The sequence below is a fragment of the Theropithecus gelada genome, chromosome 12 (assembly GCF_003255815.1).
Source record: "Theropithecus gelada isolate Dixy chromosome 12, Tgel_1.0, whole genome shotgun sequence".
NCBI classification, from domain to species: Eukaryota; Metazoa; Chordata; class Mammalia; order Primates; family Cercopithecidae; genus Theropithecus; species Theropithecus gelada.
In genome coordinates, this window is record NC_037680.1 from 14,023,566 (window position 1) to 14,047,392 (window position 23,827).

General features: G+C 35.6%; 1 protein-coding gene across 2 annotated transcripts in view; it reads right to left on the bottom strand.

Annotated features, from left to right (window-relative positions):
* Window positions 1-444: 444 nt before the first annotated feature.
* The window catches only part of DARS (aspartyl-tRNA synthetase), an 82,306-nt gene continuing 58,923 nt past the window's right edge, over window positions 445-23,827 (bottom strand). For both annotated transcript variants that reach the window (XM_025404213.1, XM_025404212.1), the window contains 9 exons: window positions 19,481-19,592; window positions 18,187-18,321; window positions 15,846-15,993; window positions 10,462-10,608; window positions 8,621-8,663; window positions 6,634-6,714; window positions 5,532-5,643; window positions 5,283-5,354; window positions 445-1,168 (listed from right to left, as the gene is read on the bottom strand). In XM_025404213.1, coding sequence (XP_025259998.1) covers window positions 1,077-1,168; window positions 5,283-5,354; window positions 5,532-5,643; window positions 6,634-6,714; window positions 8,621-8,663; window positions 10,462-10,608; window positions 15,846-15,993; window positions 18,187-18,321; window positions 19,481-19,592 — 942 coding nt within the window. In that variant the 3' untranslated portion in view covers window positions 445-1,076. The remainder of the gene's footprint in view (window positions 1,169-5,282; window positions 5,355-5,531; window positions 5,644-6,633; window positions 6,715-8,620; window positions 8,664-10,461; window positions 10,609-15,845; window positions 15,994-18,186; window positions 18,322-19,480; window positions 19,593-23,827) is intronic.

Here is a 23,827-nt window from a genome sequence, read left to right on the forward strand (position 1 = left end):
TCCTGTACAAAAATATGTTTTGTTCCTGCTCAATATTTGTGGTTCATGTAAAATTAACATTAGCATCAACATTTGTAATAATCTAGAGGGAAAGTGCTTCCAATTGTAATTCTTACATGAAAATTTCTTTTTGATGGATAAGATGGGACTGTATTTTAGTGACGTTCACTAAGTATCAGTACCAGTTCCAGTTAAAAATGAAACAAAATTCTGCAATATATTTTAACCCATGTGAAATGAACTGTCAACCGACCCAAGCTGTCAACTTTAAGAACTCGATCTCTATGCCCATCTAAATATCTGAAATGAATACATGTTGACAACATATTAGTCTTCATTTACTTACATAAACCAGTTGTGTATTTTTTCTTTTCCCAAATTATAAATGCCTAGCACCAGTTATAAAATCAGATGGTCACAAAGTTACACAAAAACAAACTATAATTAGCTTTAAAATTTTATTGAAATTCAAGTTCAGAATTTAACAATTTAATACAAGATTACACTGAATACTTTCTAACCAGTATTTTAGCCTGCTTTACATAATTTCTAGACATAACTTTTAAGAACTGATACTTTCTGGTTAATTTTCCATGATATGCCAATTATACAATCATTAAAATTTCAGATGCTACCTGAATATTCTTATTCCAATGTCAGAATTTAAAAAAATAAGTTCAAATACTGAAAATCTAAGACATTAACACTGGGGCCCTTGTAATATAGAAAAGAAGAAAAGTTGTACAATCTTAACTGTTTAAAACTCGTAACATTTACTGTAGTAACAGAATATGAATTTTTCACATAACCGTATTAATTTCTCAAGTATTTCCTACTGACGCACGTCTGAAGTTATAAAAATCTCTTTTAAACATATCTATACTGAATTACTCCAAAAATAACAGTGATACTTTAGGGCCTTGCAAATTTATTCTAGTGCATAGTTTAAGTACCTAAAGTACAGCCTGTGCACTAGCAGGTTACTGGAAAGAGTAAGTGTGGCTTTCTTTTCTGTTTTTTTTGAGGCAGGGTCTCGCTCTGTCATCCACACTGGAGTTCAGAGGCAAGATGTGAATTTAAGGAGTGAGTCGTTTGGGATCACGAGGGAACATGGAGGTCTGACGAACATTATGCAATCCCAGAAACAGCATAGTCACTCTTTCCAACCCTGGGGAAGACAAAAATAATCATCAATTCCTTTCTGAAAATCTCTCAGGGTCTTACTTAGAACTATAAACATAAATATAATTGTTAAACTAAATACTTTTCCTTATTAGGAAAGAAAATGACTCCTATTATTTTGGGTTTATTTAAAATTGTTTTGAGTATTGATTCAGAAATAAAGATGCTGCTATAAATGAAAAGGACTAAGTAATATATCCTTAAGTGGTATGGAGTCTAAAATGTGAACCACAAAAATCTGTATGAGCCAGGCGTGGTGGCTCAAGCCTGTAATCCCAGCACTTTGGGAGGCCGAGACGGGCAGATCACGAGGTCAGGAGATCGAGACCATTCTGGCTAACCCGGTGAAACCCCGTCTCTACTAAAAAATACAAAAAATTAGCCAGGCGCAGCTAACACGGTGAAACCCCGTCTCTACTAAAAAATACAAGAAATTAGCCAGGCGTGGTGGCGGGCGCCTGTAGTCCCAGCTACTCAGGAGGATGAGGTAGGAGAATGGCGTGAACCCGGGAGGCGGAGCTTGCAGTGAGCCGAGATCGCGCCACTGCACTCCAGTGTGGGCGACAGAGTGAGACTCTGTCTCAAAAAAAAAAAAAAAGAAAAAAAATCTATATGAATGAACAAAATCTATGATGTAAACAATAAGAAAAACAAAAGACTTTATAAGCTTGAACATTTCAAATGATACCACACTCTGATTATATAGTCCAGGCAATGAGGATCAGAGCCATAAACTTGCTTAAGCAATAATAGAAGTGTGCGAAAATTTATTGTAATTCTATAGACATTTAACATGGTGGACCCTATGATAAAAAGCTCTGGAGTACATTATTATACTAAGTGTTTTGACTGTAAAAAAGAAACTGATTTTTGGAAAGTGGTTAATAAGATTATGGTTCCTCCTTTCAATGGATTCCATGTAGAGATGTAAAAAGAATGAAAAAGCTCTTTAGCTATTGATAACAAGTTATAAGATACATTAAAGTATTTCTTCTCCATCTGGGCTCATATTTAAAAAAATGATACAGTAAGTAAAAAATGCAAATTACTAAATGGTTTATATATAATAGTATGCTACAATTTGTGTAAAAATATTTAAAGAAATGTGTGTGTGTGTCTTTTTGTATATGCGAAGATATCTTTGCAAAGGTAAGCTGAAAACTAGAAACAATGGTTTCCTGTAGGGAGGCGAATATGCAGTATTCTCCTTTTTCCTCCTCCAATTTAAAAAACAGTGTTAAAATACATATAAAATCTACCATCAGAACTATTTTTAAGTGTCCAGTTTAGTAGTACCAAATACACTCACGATGTTATGCAATCATCACTGTCATTCATCTCTACAACTCTTAAAAAAAATCATGTTTACATCCAGAGGAATGGGATTGCTGGGTCATATGGTATTTCCAGTTCTAAATCTTTGAGGAATCGCCATACTGTCTTCCACAATGGTTGAATTAATTTAAATTCCCACCAACAGTGTAAAAGCATTCCTATTTCTCTGTAACCTTGTCAGCATCTGTTGTTTCTAGACTTTTTAATAATCGCCATTCTGACTGGTGTGAGATGGTATCTCATTGTGGTTTTGATTTGCATTTCTCTAATGATCAGTGATGTTGAGCTTTTCTTCATGTTTGTTGACTGCATAAATGTCTTCTTTTGAGAAATGTCTGTTCATGTCCTTTGCCCACTTTTTAATGGGGTTGTTTCGCTTTTTTCTTGTAAATTTGTTTGAGTTCTTTGTGGATTCTGAATAATAAAGGTACATGCACGTGTATGTTCATTGCAGCACTATTCATAATAGCAAAGACATGGGATCAACCCAAATGCCCAATGATAGACTGGATAAAGAAAACATAGTACATATACACCATGGAATACTATGCAGCCACAAAAAGGAGTGACATCATGTCCTTTGCAGGGATATGGATGAAGCTGAAGCCATTATCCTCAGCAAACTAACGCAGGAACAGAAAACCAAACACCACATGTTCTCACTTATAAGTGGGAGCTGAACAATGAGAACACATGGACACGGGGAGGGGAACAACACACACTGGGGCCTGTTGGGACAGTGGGGTGGGGGAGAGCATTGGGAAAAAGAGCGATGCATGCGGGGCTTAATACATAGGTGATGGGTTGACAGATGCAGCAAGCCCCTATGGCACACTTTTACTACGTAACAAACCTGCACATCCTGCACATGTATCCTGAAACTTAAAAAAACAAGAAAACAAAAAACCATATGTAATGACCTTAACTGGTGCTATTTATTTTTAAAATTTTGCCCAGCTTTATTGAGTTACAGTTGACAAAAATTGTATGTATTTACAGTGTACAATGTGACACTCTGATACACTGTGAAATGATTAAATCAAGCTGATTAACTTATCTATCATCTTGCATACCTATATTTTTTGTGGAAAGAACATTTAAAATCTACTCTTTTAGCAGTTTTCAAGCATACATTATTACCTGCAGTCACAATGTAGAACAATGGATCTCCAGAACTTAATCATCCTAATTCAATCTTCATACCCTTAGACCAACTTCTCCCCATTCCAACAACCATTCTACTCTTTGTCTATGGGTTCAACTTTTAAAAGGTACCATATGTATGCCAGATCATGCAGTATTTGTCTTTCTGTGTCTGATTTGCTAATTTGTTTAGCATGATGTCCTCTAGGTTACTCTACATTGCTACAAATGACAGGATTTCCTTCTTTTTAAAGGCAGAGTGTTATTTCATTGTATAGATAAAATAGGTTGAGTATTCCTAATATGAAAATCCAAAATACTTCAAAATCTGAGACTTTTTGAATGCCAACATGATACTCAAAAACACAAACAAAAAAACCAAAAATGCTCACTGGAGCATTTCAGTTTCTAGATTTGGCATGTTTAACCAGTAAGTACAATGCAAATATTATAAAATCTGAAAAAAAATCCAAAATCAGACACGCTTCTGGTCCCAAGCATTTTGGGTAAGGGATACTCAATCTATACTATACTTTCTTTATCCATTCATCCACTGATGGACACTAAGGTCATTTCTATATCTTGGCTATTGTAAATAATGCTGCATTGAACATGAGAGTGCACAAATGTCTTCAACATACTGATTTTATTTCCCTTGGTATATAAGACCAGATAAGGAATTACTGAATCATACAGTAATTCTCATTGTAACGTTTAGAAGAATCTTCATCCTGTTTTTCCTAACGGCTGTACCAATTTTACATTCCTGTCAACTATTTACAAATACGGATTCCCCTTTCTCCACATCCTCACCAACAATTATCCATTATCTTTTGGCTAACAGCCACAGGTGTGAGATGGTTATCTCACTGAGGTTTTAATTTATATTTCCCTAATGTTTAGTGATGTCGAGCATTTTTTTCCATATGCCTATTGGCGATTTAAATATAGGTTTTACATTTAGGCCTTTGATCCATTTTGAGTTTATTTTTGTATATGATGTTAGGTAAGTGTCTAATTTCAATCTCCTGCAAATGGACATCAGTTTTCTCTATACCATCTGTTGAAAAGACTGTCCCTCTACCAATTTTAATTTGAAAATTTTGTAAGTACATATTTTATTTTCCAAAAAAACCCAAAACAAACAACAAAAACTTCAATAAAACTATACATTCAAAATTTTTAAGAATGTTTGATATGGACATCCAAAGATGAGTTAAATATTTACTGATTTTAAATTGCAAAGCAGTCCCTTACATATACTGTAGAAGTGTTCTTAAGGTCAATCAAGTGCTACATCTCAATAAAAACACTTAGCAGCTCTTTGAGCTATTTTAAGGTAGAGTTTTAATTTGTGCTAATGTGAATGAACTCACAGTAGCAAGAGAGAAAACAGGATATTCCACTTACAAGGCATTTGGCTTCTAAAAACTCTTAAGAGAAAAAATGGCTAGAACTTTATGACAATAATATTTTAAAACACACAAGTTAGCTGTTCATTTTGTTTCTTGGAAATCAAATTTTCACTTATGTCATAATTGACTTTTAAAAATTCTTGTAATTCAAATTTGTATTATACTTAGAAGTTACGAACTTATTTGTAAGCAATAACAGAATATTACCAATGCCTCCACCAGCGTGAGGAGGAGCTCCAAAGCGGAAGGAATCAATGTAAGCCTTGATTTTCTCCAAATCTACAAAAAGACACAAAACAAAACAAAATATAATTTATCATCTTATTTATCTTAAAAAATCACAAAAGCAATTACTGTTCAATGGAGACTTTTAAAAAAGACCGAGAAGTCTTTTAAATGTTTACATTGTATTATTTTCAGAAAATACACTCTCTTAAATTATTTTAAGTTGTTTACCAATTCCATGATGTAAAGCTCTCTCTGTTAGCAGCTGAGGATCATGTATTCTTTGAGCTCCTGACAATATTTCTTCTCCTCTCATGAACATATCGTAAGAGTTGGACTGTTTCTGCAAGAGAAAAAACACCACTCTTCAAGTGACTACTATCCTATTTCTATTACACATATACAGAAAAAAATCTCTGCTGCAGGAAGAGCAAGTTCATTTTTTCCTATAATTAACAATGCAACCTTGTTCTCTAAAGTAGAATTAAACTACTGAGGGCTGAATAACTTTTTCTTTGTTTATATCAATTTTGTGCTCTCCTCCCACACCCCCCAACAACAAATCAGAGCGCCACATCTAATTTTTAAGAAGCAGTGCTGATCCTTATTTCACTTTATCATCTGAGATGTTTTTAAGCTTGATATGATTTTGGGGTGACTTCTGGAACTCCAAGTTAACAGGTGTGAGTCTTTATTATTATTTTTACTTTAATCCCCTGTCTTTCAATAAACCAGTGGTTCTCAAAGTGTGATTCCTGGACCAGTAGCTTCAGTATTACCAGAAATTTGTTAGTTGGTCTGGAGTGGGGCCAGCAAAATGATCAGGCTCCCATTCCAGAGCAACTAATGAGAAATTCTGGGTGGGCCCCAGCAATTGATGTTTTAAAAAGCCCTCCAAGTGATTCTGATGCACAGTAAAATTTAGAAACCACTGCAATGGAAAAATGGTAAAAGACCATAAGACATTATTTAGATTATTAACTCCCAGGATACAATGTGATTTCCCAGTTTAAGGTCAATGACAGGATGATTTGCTAAAGTATGCAAAACTAGTAGTACTATTTATAATTTACATAGTCTTTCTCCCTCATTAATCTTCAGAAAAATGACCAAGGAAAATGATTTTAACATAGGTTTTAAAAATTAATTTTCTAGAATATTCAAATTTTACAATATCATTTTGACCAGTGGTGACAGACATCAGTGGTAATATGTATGTCTATCAAAACTGCAAATTATTAATGAAAACCATTATTCCCATTATGCATTCTGACAGTGGCAATAAAATTCCCCTTCTGCCCCCAAATGGGTTACTTAAAACCAAATTACTTACAGGATTTCTTGGGTCAGGCATCGTATAGAAAGGTCTTACAGCCAATGGATATTTATCAAGAATATAAAAATCTGTATCATACTATAAAAAGAATAAATGCAATTAAAATACATTTTTAAAAAGTAAAATGGCTAACATTTTGGTAATTAACTTTTTTACACAAAAACTTTGGTTCTTCATAATTACTCTAATTATATTGTATATACAATGAATATCTTGCTTTTTTTCAAGTAACATTTTTATCGTATAGCATTTTGCCATGGTGTCATAAATTACTGCAATACCTAATTTTTAGGCATTGCTTATTATTCATAGTTCTCAAAAAAAATTTTTTTTTTTTTAAAGAGATGGGGTCTTGCTCTGTTGCTTAGGCTGGAGTGCATGATGCGCTCATGGCTTAAATAGGAGCCTGGCTAATTTTTAAAATTTTTTGTAGAGATGGAATCTCGCTGTGTTTGCCCAGGCTGGTCTTGAACTCCTGGCCTCAAGTGATCCTTCTATGTCGGCCTCTCAAAGTGCTAGAATTACAGGCATGAGCCACTGTGCCAGGCCTACGGTTTAAATATTCATTTTTTTCCTGTTCTTTTTTTTTGAACATGTAATCCCTTTCTAATTTCTTCCCCATTCTAAATTATGCTTTGATAAACATCTTTGAATTAACTTTTTTCTTTGTTATTCTAGTTCATCTAGTCATTCTGATGCATTTTATAATGAAAAAAATTATCTGAAATCCTTTTGGTTGTTATAGAAACTATATTAAGTCTATGAATTATTTTGGGAAATTTGACGTAATTTATAATATTCATCATTGAAAAACATGGATTATCTTCCCAACAATTTAAATTTTTATCTAGATATATACATGAGATTTTGGTAGTTTTCTTCAAATGAATGCTGCAACTGAAAGAAATAAATGACATTAACTTGAAATTACAACTTTTTTAAGAGAATGCTTACTATGTGACCTAGATTTAATTAAAAAAAAAAATTACATTTCAGGGTCGGGTGCAGTGGCTCATGCCTGTAATCCTAGAATTTTGGGAGGCCGAAGTAGGTGGATCACCTGAGGTCAGGAGTTCGAGACCAGCCTGGCCAAAATGGTGAAACCCCGTCTCTACTAAAAATACAAAAAATTAGCTGGGTGTGGTGGTGGGTGCCTGTAATCTCAGCTATTTGGGAGGCTGAGGCAGGAGAATTGCTTGAACCCAGTGGGTGGAGGTTGCAGTGAGCCGAGATAGTGCCATTGCATTCCAGCCTGGGCAATAAGAGCGAAACTCTGTCTCAAAAAAAAAAAAATTGCATTTCAACCGTTTTTGACTTTCAACATTTTTGATAAAACTTGAGAAGAGGATGTTAACAGCTGACAAACTGAAACTGGCTCTGCTGAAATAGCATTTTAAACGTATAAACTGAATATTGTATGGCTTCAGAAATATCAGTTCTCTAGTTTAACAGTTTCAAGTGCAACCAGTAGGAGGAGCTCAAGGACTAATTTTCCTTTTCATTATACCAGTATCTTAAAATTTTTAAAAAGATCACACTAAGCTTAGCTTTTCTCCTCTTTGGAGTCTTGGTTTTAGAAAATGAGATTGGAAAGTAGCTATTACATAAGAGGCAGAGAGGAGGCTCATTCATCTTTAAGTCTCATGAAACAGCAGGGGTACACAGGGAAGATCAAATCTAAATAATTTCAAATAACTTGGAGGTCATTTCTAACTAATCTGACATTCTATCACTTTTAGAGACACCTCAGAACAACTTCGTAGAAATATTAAATACTGAGTTAATCAAATCATCTGGGAGAGAGGCAGGCTGTCTGAATATTTCTCATTTTTCTAAGAAAAAAAATTTTGAATGTCCCTCTAAAGTTTTTATTTATTCCAGAATCACACCATTCTAGGAAGCTCAGTCTCCTCTGCAACTGTTTTTAGTCCCAAGAGACATTTCAGAATTAGAAAAAGAAATCCAGCATATACAAGAGTCCTACCTTTTCCTTTACCAAGTGACCCAACAGCTTTTCATTTGGTGTACTGAAAAAGAAACGCGAAATCAGTGTTTGAAGATGAAACGGCAACTTAAAAATGTTAATAAGGAACTTCTATTTAAGTTTCTCAAGGGATTACAAAATTTGGCCAAAACATGCAGTTGTCTATTCTGCTCTTTTCTTAAAAGGCAAGTCCTATTGAAAATCACTTATGAATATACCTTGGTAGAGTGACTCAGCGCTTAGTAGATGCTGTTCAAATATTTAATTAAAGCAATAAACAGAATTTAGCAATTCATCGATTCAGAAATATCATGGATGAAATAATTTCCTATAATTACACATAATAAAAGTTCGCTACACTAATATAGGCTAGTCTTGCCATGAAATAGTCTTCCCTTTTTGGTACTCTTTATCAGTGGTTTATGAAATAAAAATTAGTATTATCCAAGGTTTTAAAATAGTGTTTATATGAACATGTTACATTTATAGCCAAGAGGTAGTTACTTTAGTTTCCTATGTAAAAACAATTTCTAAAATACTTAAAAAAATACTACTCAAGCTTGTAGGATTTTTATTTTGCCTTAAAATATCATCTAGCAATGTAGGCAATGTTTAAAGCCATATATATATATGTATATTTTTGTTAAACAAAAATAAACGGTTTTGGGTGAACTGTTTTTTGAAAAACCCTAAAAAGTGACAATAATCATTTCCTTTCCCTCCTAAAATACATTAAGTATTGTGATGGTTTAAAGGAATCATTCAAGGAAGTCTTGAATAAAATATAAGTAGATAGAAATTTTCAACCTTTACATGTTTTGTTTGTTTATTTTTTACAGACAGGGTTTCACTCTATCACCCAGGCATGATCATGGGTTACTACAGCCTTGATACTCCTGGGCACAGGTGACCCAATTGCCTCAGCCTCCAGAGTAGCTGGGACTACAGGTGTGTGCCACCACATTCAGCTAAATTTTAAATTTTTTTGTAGAGACAGGATCTGTGTTGTCCAGGCTGGTCCCGAAATCCTGGCCTCAAATGATCCTCCCACCTCGGCCTCTCAAAGTACTGTGATTACAGGCGCAAGCCAACATGCCCAGCCTCAATCTTTATTAAAAGACATCATTTGTTTATGATCTGAATTCAGATTGTACTCTGAATACCAGGGACACTGGGAGAGTTATTCTTTCCAGGTTGTAGGAGAGGGTTGTGGGTAAAGGTCTGTCGTAAGGGACCAGAGGGGAGAAGAGAAAACAAATACCCACTCTATACCAAATGCTATATATAATATAGTATGTATGATACTATATAAACAATATTGACTTTTATATAACTTTTGGATGTTAACAGTTTATACCCCGATCCTGTGTGGGGATGGATTTAGACTGCTGTCTACTTTCTCTAATATCACTAATTTGGAAAGAGAAGTAACATATTAGAAGACAAAATCACAGGCAAAACTCCCTATACTCTTTGAGTTACAAACATGAGGGAAAAATAATGGAAAATGGTGTTTATAAACAAAATTATGAAAACTTAAGCAAACCATAGTAAACATTTTTATTTCAGATCACACATTATATAAAACAGCATCATACTGTATATCAAAGTTAATAAAATATAAGTGTAACAGGTGAAAAAAATCATTTATTAATATTTTCATTCTCTCTTACCTTAAACCAAATTACTAAGGTTTTAAAAATCACAAAGACAACTTGGAGGACGGATCAATAGGTGCAGCCAACCACCATGGCACATGTGTCCCTATGTAACAAACCTGCATGTTCTGCACATGGATTCTGGAACTTACAGTAAAAAAAAACAAAATCACAAAGACAAACCTCAGATCGTCTTCATCTCCCATTTCGACTCCAGCTTCCCTAAGCATAGCCAATGCTTCACAATATTCTAGTCTTAGAGTTGGCTCCAAAAATTTGAATGGCTCACATGGGAACTGTTTATTCACCGTTTGAATTTCAGTCTGAAACCTATTTGCAGAATGATTTAGTTAAGAAAATGTGTGAGACAAATGTTTCCTCCACAAGAGGTCACTGTGGCAATATACAAAAATCAATCTTTGAATCAGTATATACACCAGGAAAAGCATATCAAATTATTAAAGAATGAAATTTAAATACTTAAAATATCTAACACCATTTTTCAATCTTATGTTTTTGTAACCACAGTAACATCAAAGGATTAAAAATTTTCTTTATAACTCATATCAGTTAATATAGTTAGAAACATAAAATGCCCATTTTATAAAGCATTACAAAAATCTGACTTTTTTTTTTTTTTTTTTTTTTTTTTTTTTTTATTTTGAGACGGAGTCTTGCGCTGTGTCACCCAGGCTGGAGTGCAGTGGCGCGATCTCGGCTCACTGCAAGCTCCGCCTCCCAGGTTCAGGCCATTCTCCTGCCTCAGCCTCCGAGTAGCTGGGACTACAGGCGCCCGCCACCACGCCCGGCTAGTTTTTTTTTGTATTTTTAGTAGAGACGGGGTTTCACCATGTTAGCCAGGATGGTCTCGATCTCCTGACCTCGTGATCCGCCCGCCTCGGCCTCCCAAAGTGCTGGGATTACAGGCTTGAGCCACCGCGCCCGGCAAAAATCTGACTTTTTAATTCTTTAACAATTCTTATCACTGAGGAAGACCAAATTAATGAGTATTTGTCTTATCTTCCCGCATCCATATTACACTGTATGTTCAGAGAAGTGCCAATTTCCCATTTTGATAATCTCTATAGTACAATGCTTACCCTATATATATAGAAGGTACAAGACAATGTTTATTGCACTGAGCTGAATTTCTGCTATGGACGATGATTTATTGAGATTTAAAAAGTTTATTTTTGGCCAGGTGCAGTGGCTCACACCTGTAATCCCGGCACTTTGGGAGGTGGATCACCTGAGGTCAGGAGTTCAAGACCAGCCTGGCCAACATGGTGAAACCCCATCTCTACTCAAACTACAAAAATTATCTGGGCATGGTTAGGAGGCTGCGGTAGGAGAATCATTTGAGCCTAAGAGGTGGAGGTTGCAGTGAGCCAAGATCGTGCCACTGCCCTCCAGCCTGGGTTGACAGAGCAAGACTCTGTCTCGAAAAAAAAGGTTCGGATTTGCTTCAAAATAATAGTGAATGAGGGAAATGGGCAAACAAAATTGGCCACAGGTTGACAAGGACTGAAACTGGTTGGTGAGTTCATGGGGGCTCAGTAGACTATTGCACATCCTTTTGTATGTGTTTGAAAGTTTTCCACAATTAACAGACTTGAAAAAAGTATGTTTATATTCTATATACAGAAAAAAGTACGTTTGTATTTTATATATAGAATTCTCTACCTAGAATTTACATTCTACTTTTATTTTTTTTATTTCTAAGACAGGGTCCCACTCTGTTGCTCAGGCTGGAGCGCAGAGGTGCAATCTTGGCTCACCACAACCCTGGCCTTCTGGGCTCAATGGATCTTCCCACCTCAAGCCTCCTGAGTAGCTGGGACTACAGGCATGTACCACTATGACCAGCTAACTTTTTGTTACTTTTTGTAGAGCCGGGGTTTCACCATGTTGCCCATGCTGGTCTCGAACTCCTAGGCTCAAGCAATCTGCCGGCCTCGGCCTCCCAAAGTGTTAGGATTATAGATGTACACCACGCCTGGCCTAGAATTTATATTCTCGAAATTAAAACACCATCATTTCTTGATTGGTCTTACAGACTTTCATGGGAATAAAGCTTAGCCATTGATTTATTAAAATCTTGATATAAGGGTTAGAAAGACCCCATAATTGATTATTTATTTATTTATTATTTTTTTAGACGGAGTCTCACTCTGTTGCCCAGGCTGGAGTGCAGTGGAGCTATCTCGGCAATTCAAGCAATTCTCCTGCCTCAGCCTCCTGAGTAGCTGGGACAACTAGTGTGTGCCACCATGCCTGGCTAATTTTTTGTATTTTTAGTAGAGACGGGGTTTCACCATGCTGGCCAGGCTGGTCTCAAACTCCTAACCTCCTGATCTGCCCGCCTCAGCCTCCAAAAGTGCTGGGATTACAGGCATGAGCCACTGAGCCTGGCCCCCAATTCATCTTTACATAGCTTTTCTTTCCTTTATATATCAACTCCCATTCATCATGTCTACCAATAGTAGTACAAAAATATGACTGTCAATACTTTAAAATACATTTATATATGTATTTGGATATATATAAAATACATATACATACAATACATATACATTTGTATATGTATTTTTCTTTTTTTTTTTTTTTTTTTTTTTGAGACGGAGTCTCGCGCTGTGTCGCCCAGGCTGGAGTGCAGTGGCACAATCTCGGCTCACTGCAAGCTCCGCCTCCCAGGTTCACGCCATTCTCCTGCCTCAGCCTCCGAGTAGCTGGGACTACAGGCGCCCGCCACCACGCCCGGCTAGTTTTTTGTATTTTTAGTAGAGACGGGGTTTCACCATGTTAGCCAGGATGGTCTCGATCTCCTGACCTCGTGATCCACCCGCCTCGGCCTCCCAAAGTGCTGGGATTACAGGCTTGAGCCACCGCGCCCGGCCATGTATTTTTCTATGAGAGGTAAATACTAATGATAAACACGAGAGGAACATGACACAGGCCAGATAATCCAATAAACGGGTGACACCAAAATTTAAAATTCCTAAATGACTTGAAGAACATACAAAGAAGGCTTTATTTTCAAATTGCCATCTTAACTCTACTGAAAAAGTTCAGCAGTAACGGCGTTTGAGTCCAATTTGTAAGTAGAGATTTGATTAATCCCAAGGACCCAAATTCATGCTTGGTCTGTTGTTATAAAAATCAAAGTGGAAATGTCAAATTCTATTATTTAATAGAGAAGCTATCAGTATTTTAAAAAAATGAGTTTCTGAAACTTTCTTGAATTATAAATGTGAACCGAAAATGAGAAATGCTGTGTGTGTTCCTTCAGTGTAGTTCTAAAGTATATTTCGTCTTATAAGGAAAATGTTATCAGTTGTTCCATGAACCATTGAAAATTGATTGAAATAAACTGCATCAAAATGTTTTAGAGAACAAAGATATAAAAAGAAAAAGGCTGTCTGCAATTAATTAGCCATCAAAGGCACAGATCTGCAGAGAATGCCTTGAAATATTGGCACTTACGCTACAGTATTCTTAAATAAGATCAGTAGTTAATTTCTACATTCTATTTTTTTTTTGAGACGGAGTCTTGCTCTGTTGCCCAGGCTAGAGTGCAGTGATGTGATCTCAGCTCACTGCACCTCTGCCTCCTAGGTTCAAATGATTCCCCTGCCTCAGTCTTCCAAGTAGCTGGGATTACAGGTGCATGCCACCATGCGCGGCTAATTTTTGTATTTTTAGTAGAGATGGGGTTTCGCTAAGTTGACCAGGTCGGTCTTGAACTTCTGACCTCAAGTGATCCGCCCGACTCGGCCTCCCAAAGTGCTGGGATTACAGGCGTGAGCCACCGTGCCTGGCCAATTTCTACATTCTTAAACTTACTCATTAGCCTTGCAATGTAGTAAATAAAATTTGTATTTTTGAACTCTTTTAAAATACCAATGAAACATATCAAATACATCAATAAGGAATAAATTGCTGGACTTCAAATAAAATTTTTTTTTTTTTTGAGACGGAGTCTCGCTCTGTCACCCAAGCTGGAGTGCAGTGGCCGGATCTCAGCTCACTGCAAGCTCCACCTCCCGGGTTCATGCCATTCTCCTGCCTCAGCCTCCCTAGTAGCTGGGACTACAGGCGCCTGCTACCTTGCCCGGCTAGTTTTTTGTATTTTTTTAGTAGAGACGGGGTTTCACCATGTTAGCCAGGATGGTCTCAATCTCCTGACCTTGTGATCCGCCCGTCTCGGCCTCCCAAAGTGCTGGGATTACAGGCTTGAGCCACCGCGCCCGGCCCCCAAATAAAAATTTTTAATATGATCCTTTGTCAGTTATTAAAATGCTAGCTTAGACTATTATAGCTTACCTAATACTTGAAATATAGTCACGAATACAGAAAGAGGGAAAAATAGAGACTTTCTTAATCAACTTGACTCACTTCTATTTTCTTTTCCTATTTTCCCCATGTTAACCATCATCATAAGTAAACAACTTTCTTTTTTTTTTTTTTTTTTTTTTTGAGACGGAGTCTCGCTCTGTCGCCCAGGCTGGAGTGCAGTGGCCGGATCTCAGCTCACTGCAAGCTCCGCCTCCCGGGTTCACGCCATTCTCCTGCCTCAGCCTCCCGAGTAGCTGGGACTACAGGCGCCTGCTACCTTGCCCGGCTAGTTTTTTGTATTTTTTTAGTAGAGACGGGGTTTCACCCTGTTAGCCAGGATGGTCTCGATCTCCTGACCTCGTGATCCGCCCGTCTCGGCCTCCCAAAGTGCTGGGATTACAGGCTTGAGCCACCGCGCCCGGCCGTAAACAACTTTCAATGACCTTTAAAGGGAAGAGCTCTTTGCCAGTTTTGAGGGTGTAGCTAAATGGACATTCTACATAATTCAATTTTCTGAACATCTAGAACACATCTAATATTTCTGCAAATGTTAATTCATCAGATCCAAATAGGTTTAAACATCCCTTCGGTCTACTAGTTTCTAATCTTTACTGAGCACTCAATGTAAATATAAATTGATTTAAGAATTAACCATATTTGACTAGACTTAATTTACATGTCGACAGATTCAGTTGACTGAAGGAACTTTTTACCTTTGAGGTGGGTAATAATGCTATTTCCACTTAATGGCTGAGGAAACTGAGGCACAGAGTTAAATAATCTGCACAAGGCCCACACAGAAGCAGCAGAGTTGGGATTTGAACTCAGGCTATCTGGATGTTGCTGAATCCAACCTCTTAAGCATTACCCTCATACTATTTCCCAAATAATAAACTATTAAAAGTAACATATGCTGTATTTCTTGAGACATTCGGGATGTCAGTATAAAGGAAACAAGGACAACAACAAAATACAGTTGGACTGTTCACAATGTGGTAAATTTACCAGCAAAATAGAGGTTAATTAGTTGAGCCCCCAAATGATTTGAATCCAGAAGCAGTATTCTGAGTGTGGATTTTTCCAACCAATTAAATGGATCATCTAACTGATAAATCTTTATATATATGTTCATAGAAACGTAGTTTGCATGTTTAAATAGAAGAATTTTTTTTTTTAAAGAGCCCAAACTGATCTGAAATTAAGTCCATCTAGGTGTATAAAATACTTTTTACCTTTCTTGAAGTCCTTTGAATATTTGTACCATGGTGTCAGCAATTTCTTCCATAACTTCATGGTAATGGTAATTAAAAGCCATTTCAATGTCCAAACCAACAAACTCAGTTAGATGTCTATGGGTATTAGAGTCTTCTGCTCTGAATACTGCGAATTTAATAAAAGAAATAAACAGCAAATACTGTTTTCGATTTTGGATAAATTGGGATTTAAATACAAAACTGTATTTAGTAGGATTTCAGTGGCATTATTTTCATATTATAGGGCTGGAAGGACCTCTGATAAACCACCTGTTTGCACATTCTCTTGGACAGCAAGTTCATTACAAACTCCTATGGTCATGCAATAAAAGCCATACCAAATGTAAATTAATAAGAGAGGTTCATGAGAACCCTGGGGGAATGCAAGATCCTGAGGTGTCTTCTCAATATTTAAAAATATATTCGATTATGACCAAGACAGTGAGTTCTTCTCAATTTTATTAAAACCTGACTCAAACTACGTGAAACTCTACAAATAAAGTAACATACATATTCCATTTAACTACAGTAGTCATTTACAGGAATATTAGTGATGTGAAAGATGAGTCGAGCTACAGTCAGGAAGACTGGACAGGAGGAAAAGACACTGAGGATATTACGAGCCACTAGCTCAGTCCAGCTAATATCCAGTCCAGACTTAATATCCTCAGTGCCTTTTCCTCCTGCCTAGTCTTCCTGACTCTAGCTCGACTCATCCTTCACATCACTAATATTCCTATAACACTTTCTTGCTCAGAAACTTACAGTGGTTCCCAAATGACTACTGTAGTTAAGACATAAAATGACAAAAAAACCCTAAAACCTTTATGCTTTCATAAGTTAATCCTAACCTATATTTCTCACTTCTTAATACTAACTTGTCTTATTTTGTTTTCTTGTGTAGTTCTTGCTCTTTACTTACTCTGCTTCCCGTCTAGAACGCCATCTCTGTTGTCTACATATCCTACTCTGTCCTTAAAGCACATCTCAGTTTGAATTTTCATTTATGGTGACTCTAGCACACTCTGTTTTCTCTCTTTTTATACTTACTATTTATACTACATAATTAACACCCATTTGCTGACTGTATAGGACAATCTGATTATTCGTTGTGAAAATTATTTGATTATTCCCTATGACTGTGATACATATGCATGTCTTACTCAGTCTTGGGGGCAGGCTACAATGTTGATTCCCTTATCACTCAAAGCATGGTCGGGAAATGAGCAGCATCAACACTACCCAGGAACTTGTGAGAACTGCAGAATCTCAGGCCTCTCCCCAGATCTACTGATCAGAATCTGTATTTTAACAAGATCTCCAGGTAATCTGTGTGCATATTAACATTTGAGAAGTGCTGGCTGGTTCTTCTTTTATGTACATGGTACCTAGCACAAGGTTATATAAGCAGCAGGTGTTTAACAAATAACTAGTTAATAAATTCAGAAAATTAAGACCCTTAATGATCTTGCTAGTTTCTCTATTAGCAGGTATTTAATTTTTATTAAGCTATCAAAAAAGATATATAAAATAACTTGGTAAGTTTTAAAGAATAAAGTAAAACTGCTTTTCACTTATAATTAGCTCCAAAAAAGAAACTGCCATATGATTATGTGCCTGTGCTTGACTTTTAGCAAACATTTCTTAAAAACCATATTAATATAATTTATTAAATATATGATATTTGTTAGTAGTTTCTAATGGACATCAGCACATTACCAATAGTAAGGACAATACAAACAAAATAGTGAAACAGAACAGCTCTGGAATAAAATTGATAGCAAATTAGACAGAGGTACACTGTAAACTTACAAGAGTAAGAAGTTACAAAGGACAAAAACATATATTACTTTGGCCACTGCAACTACCTGCTCTTTACTGCTGATGGGGAGCTGAAAAGAGTCCAAATGGGAGCTAATTCTGTTCTAACTGCATGTAGGTATATTAAAATATATACTTAGGTATATTTCAGATGGTGTATATTTTCAAAAAAATGCATTTTTATAATGATATATTCTCAAGATAAAAATTTTCTTCAGCATTCCTCTGTAAGAATACATAATGCTTACAACTGTATTCACATGGAACGATACTCAACTGTTTAAAGTACTATTGACCATATTATTATTATTTTTTTTGGAAAATGTCTACCCAAATATATTATCATCTCTACCTCAAAGTCTAACATTTGTGTAGTCAGCAGATAAAATAATTTAAGTTTTCAAAGTGTCTGTACATTATATAAGTAAAATATATTTCTAACATTGTAACTACTGCACAATTAATGAACTTGGATAAAACATAACTGCCAAAATCTTACCTGGTCCAATACAGAAAACCTTCTCAAAATCAGCACAAATGCACATTTGCTTATATAGCTGTGGGGACTGAGCCAGGTATGCATTATTTTTAAAATATGACACAGTAAAAACATTGGCTCCTCCTTCACTGGCAGCTGAAATGTAAACATTTATATTTACATTATTATAATCAATTGTAAGCTTATCAATGCAAACTTCTAGTTAAAAAGTTTATACTCAGGTAGTTCACTTTAAGAAAAACTGGAAAATGAAGAATTGTGGCTAAATCATAGTCTATGTAGTCTTCTACTATGTGATTCTAAATAGTTTATATTTAAACCAGATTTACTTCTTTGGCTATGCTTTTACTTCACTTCTGTGGATATATACGCTCCCTTTCTGCATCAATTTCAAAACTATTAAAGCCCCTTTGGAGCTGTAAAAAAATTTTTTTTTAAATGAAAAAAGTTATTCTTCATCATCTTTCCCTTTTAAAAAAAATTTCCCCAGCAGCTGGAATAATCATTTTTCTAATTATTAAGAATACAATGTTCAATTCTGAATTTGTAACAAAATGCCATTTGTAACACACTTTCTCGTGTTAAACAAATCTAAAAAGGGTAAAATGATTAAGACAAGATTCTCATACAAGAATAAGAATTAGCCAAGCGCAGTGGCTGACATCTGTAATCCCAGCACTCTGGGAGGCCGAGACGAACGACCTCAGGTTGGGAGTTCGAGACCAGCCTGACCAACATGGAGAAACCCTGTCTCTACTAAAAATACAAAATTAGCAGGGCGTGGTGGCGCATGGCTGTAATCCCAGCTACTCGGGAAGCTGAGGCAGGAGAGTCGCTTGAACCTGGGAGGTTGCGGTGAGCCGAATTCACAACACTGCACTCCAGCCTGGGCAACAAGAGCGAAACTCTGTCTCAAAAAAATTTTCCCATCATTAGTATTTACTGATTTTACAATGTAGTTTATACAAAACAAAACTGCAATACTAATTTCAAAAGAAATCTATATAATGAAGTAGTTCCTGGTATAACTTCTGTAACAAGAATCTTGCTTTGTGTGTTAATGCCTCACTTTACAATCATTATCACAAAATGACTCTTGGAATAAGAAAATGTACTTATTAATGTTGGTGATATATGATTGTTGCTATGTAAGATGGTCTTCAAAATAGTAGTCTCATGGCAATAAACCTTAATGGACACTCAGATTCTCAAGTTAAAAATTTTATTAATATAAAGCAACTCTGGGGCTAGCAAATTTATTTTTAAAAATTAAGAGAAATATTTTGCAGCTTACCTGAAATAATTTTAGGAGTTTGGATTTCCACAAAACCTTTGTTAATTAAAGTTTCTCGGAAGAGATGGCAGATGCCAGACTGGAGTCGGAAGACTGCCTGACTAGTTGATGTCTAGAAGACAGTAATAAAATCTAATTAAATCGACACACTTAATTACTAAGCACTAACTCTGTGGGCTAGGCACTGTGGAAACCTAACAATTCTTGCTTTTTTTTTTTTTTATTTTTACGGAGTCTCACTGTCGCCCAGGCTGACGTGCAGTGGTGCGATCTCGGCTCACTGCAAGCTCCGCCTCCTGGGCTCACGCCATTCTCCTGCCTCAGCCTCCCGAGTAGCTGGGACTACAGGCGTCCACTACCACGCCCAGCTAATCTTTTGCATTTTTGGTAGAGACGGGGTTTCACCATGTTAGCCAGGATGGTCTCGATCTCCTGACCTTGTGATTCACCCGCCTCGGCCTCCCAAAGTGCTGGGATTACAGGCGTGAATCACCGCACCCGGCCACAATTCTTGCTTTCAACGTTTTTAAATTCTAATAATTGGGGAGAGGACAAAACGACACAAATAAATACAAGGTAAAAAGACATGCTGGAATATAATGACTATATATGATCATATAAAGGTATTTCACCAGAAATGCTTAGTGAGCAGATGTTTTAATTTGTAGGAATTCCATAAAAAAAAAATTTTCTTAACAATTAGTGAAACAACTTACTTGTGAATGGTCTTATTGCTTTTTTTAAAGGCCACCCATAAAGTGAGACATAGCAATGTTTGTGCAGCATATTAATGTTCTAAGTAAGATTTTGGTATTTGACAATAAATGAATAAAAACCATGTATTTTTATTTTAACCATTACAACAATACAATTGCAGATACTTGTGTATTTGTTCAATTAGATTAAGAAATTAAAAAGAAAAAAAATACAAAAAAAGGAGATGGCATCCCATGACACTGACTTCCAATGTGGTACATAAAACAATAGTAGTACTCCAACTGTCCAGCACAGTCACCTGTTTCTATTTTCTCTCTTTCCCTCCTTTCTTTCTCAGTTTCTCTGGTCCTTCTAATTTACTTTTAGCCTCAATCAGTTGTGATGGTGACCAGAAAGCTCTAGAGGTAATTATCTCTACTTTAACGTTTGTCCACTTCTCTGGTCAAAAGAAGTGGCTTCTTATCTTTAGGTCTTGGCTTACTGTATTTTTAAAAAATAGCTATCCTATGGCTAGATAGGTGTTTAGTAAAACATGTGACCTCAAAGCACTAAGTTAGCTGTGAATAACTGAGTTAGGTGAAGAAGCTGTCTTCTTAGTCTCATTACAAGAATTTCAATTACTTCTCCCATACCAAAGGGCTCACCCCTTCTGCCTTTACACAGTAGTACCCTGTGAAAACACTGTTAATGATGGAATGATTACATTTCTTTCACTCTAAAGAATAATATTGAAATAACCTTGAATTTCTGCAGATCAGATAAAAACATTCATGTAAAGTGGTCATATTTAAGTAACATTATTTTATAACTTACATTCAAAGTTACAAATCAGTTTCTCATAAAACAATGAAAACCATTTAAAAGGTCTTCATGATTTATTAGATTATTTACTTATTCATTTTCAAGATGTCTACATTTAAACTATAGAAAAATACTTGCGTTTTTTTCCACATTATGTGGTTTAGTGAAACATTTGGTTCATCCAATCAAAACAAATGGCATAATCTTCTGCTTTCAAAAACCTAGTGACCTATTTAGCAAAAAGCTGCTTCACTGTTACTGACAAATGTACAGAGATGTATTTCACTTCAGAATATATTAAGAGGGTCACTGAACACATTTTATTGCTGTTTGCCTCTTAGCTAGTTCAACTAAACTTGGCTCACTGCAACCTCTGCCTCCTGGTTTCAAGCGATTCTCCTGCGTCAGCCTCCCAAGTAGCTAGGATTATAGGTGCCCGTCAACATGCCAAGCTGATTTTTGTATTTTTAGTAAAGACTGGGTTTCACCATGTTGGCCAGGTTGGTCTTGAACCCCTGACCTCAGGCGATCTGCCCGGCCTCCCAAAGTGCTGGGATTACAGGTGTAAGCCACGACGCCTGGCCTAAACTCACTTCAACATCTTGCTAAGTGGAAATTCAACTTATGAACTGGTTGTCATAGATTATTTAATATGAATAGAAATTTCACCAATTATGGTTTTTAAAAAACTGTACTTCTTCACTTCCTGATTGTATAAACAAGTATGTTAATGTGTAAATTAACATACTTGTTAATTTACAAGTATGTTAGTATGGATCTGTCATATATAAGAAAAATAATTTTTTTTCTCATTAGTTTCTTCAAGGCACTTGCTAATTGCTAGGAACACAGGCACCTATTTGATTAGTGAACAGTTATTCACATGACATTTCTAATACATACTAATTTCCACCTAGCATTTACATACTGGAGAATATTTTCTAGCAGATTCTAGCTTTTAAATGCTTTAATTTGAAAACCACCACTCAAAGCAGAGGTGGATGGGAAAAGAATTAAACAAAAAGGAATTACTAAATATAAGATGTTCTTTAAAAGTAAATAACAAGGAAGAAAAATATTTCAAAATAAATCTTCAACTTATGTATCTTACTAGCAAGAATACCCATTACTGCAAAGAGAATCACACTGTGAGAGCAAATTCAGACTAGCTATCTCTGCTGGTTGGAACAAGACAAAGAAGTAAGATTAGTATCCTGTAAACTCGCTAACTTTGCTCAGAGGAAAATACTGTCCTCAGGCCCAGGTTGGTCAGTTAATTTAGCAGAGGAAGAGTACTAAGCAGACTGCATCAGAGTCTGAGAAACTTTTTGTACGTACTCCTGGGTCGTCTTTCTACATTTATTCCTCCTTCAAAAAGCATTATCACTACATGAGAGAACACAACATAGTTAAAATAAGAAATGGTAACAGTATTTTTTCTTTTCCTGGTCAAGACACTTTGGGTAGAACACATCTAAAGAGAAACAAAATCAATTTTTTATAGACTCATTTTCAAGCTCTTTCCCTATTACATATTGATTACTACAACTGACTTCTACATAAGAATTTGGTGGTTAAGGTAAAAATCAACAATGACCCAACTTATCAGTAAGATTACAGAGTGTATGTAACAAAATAAAAGTATGTTTAATAGGGTAATTATGTATTAACTCTATCTCAAATTAAATGCTTCTAAAATATAGTACATAAAGTGAAAGCAACATATGTTAATTTCACTGCAAATATATAACAACCTTATTTTCAATTGACAAAGAATGTACAAATACCTGATATATTTAATTTATCATTACTATACTTACCCTTACCTTAAGATACATAAATGAACAGGAAAAAGGCTTTATCATTTAAGTTATAAACCATACTAATAATATTAGTTTCCTTAATGTTTAAATCTAAAAATTGTTTTGGGTCAAACAAATAATGATACCATAACATGTGAAAAAATAATACTTCCTCCTCACTCATTAAACAAATATTTATTATATGCTCCTGGCACTGGGCTAGGTGTTAGATGATAACGGTGATTACAGAGGGCATGAGGTAGAAGATAAACTAAACAGAAAGCAGAAAACTAATTTTTCTACACTTAAAAAAAATTACTTTTAGAAAAACAAAATGAAAAACCCAGTCCTTGAACTTTAGTTCTAAAAAAGCCTGACATTCCTTACATTAAAATAGTTATTTTAAAATTCTATAGCGAACTTCCCAAAAGTATGGTTATTAAAATTAAAACACTGCTATTCTGTATTATGCAAAAGATCTGAAATAACGGGAAAAAATATTCTGCATTTATAGAATTCCTTTCCCTGAGGTCCTCATAGCACTAGAAAGCAAAATTATATCTTTTGTGGAGAAGAGAGGCAGGTATATGGAGAGAAGTAAGGGTGTTGGGAGAAAGAATTCCAATAGAAGACAAAAATGCAAACAAACCCAAACTTCATAAAGCAATCTTCAATAGTATTTAGCTCCTTACAATTCTCACAACAAATTACTTCCATGCTGTATGAGACTTGTAGCTTTTAAAAATACCTATTTAAGTTATCAACTAAACTATACCCACTACATCTTTTGCTTTTAATGGCTGCAGAGAATCCCTGTTTATGGTTTATCAGGTTACAGAGACACTACCGTGAAGTTGGACTAGGGGTCAGGAGAGATAGTAGAAAAGACAGTGGGAAAGACATTTCTAAACTGGTATCTGATTAAATTCCAAGGAGAACTATTATTTTTAAAAATCAGATTTATGTAGACCCTTTTTTTTTTTTTTTTTTGAGATGGAGGCTTACTCTATTGCCCAGCCTGGAGTGC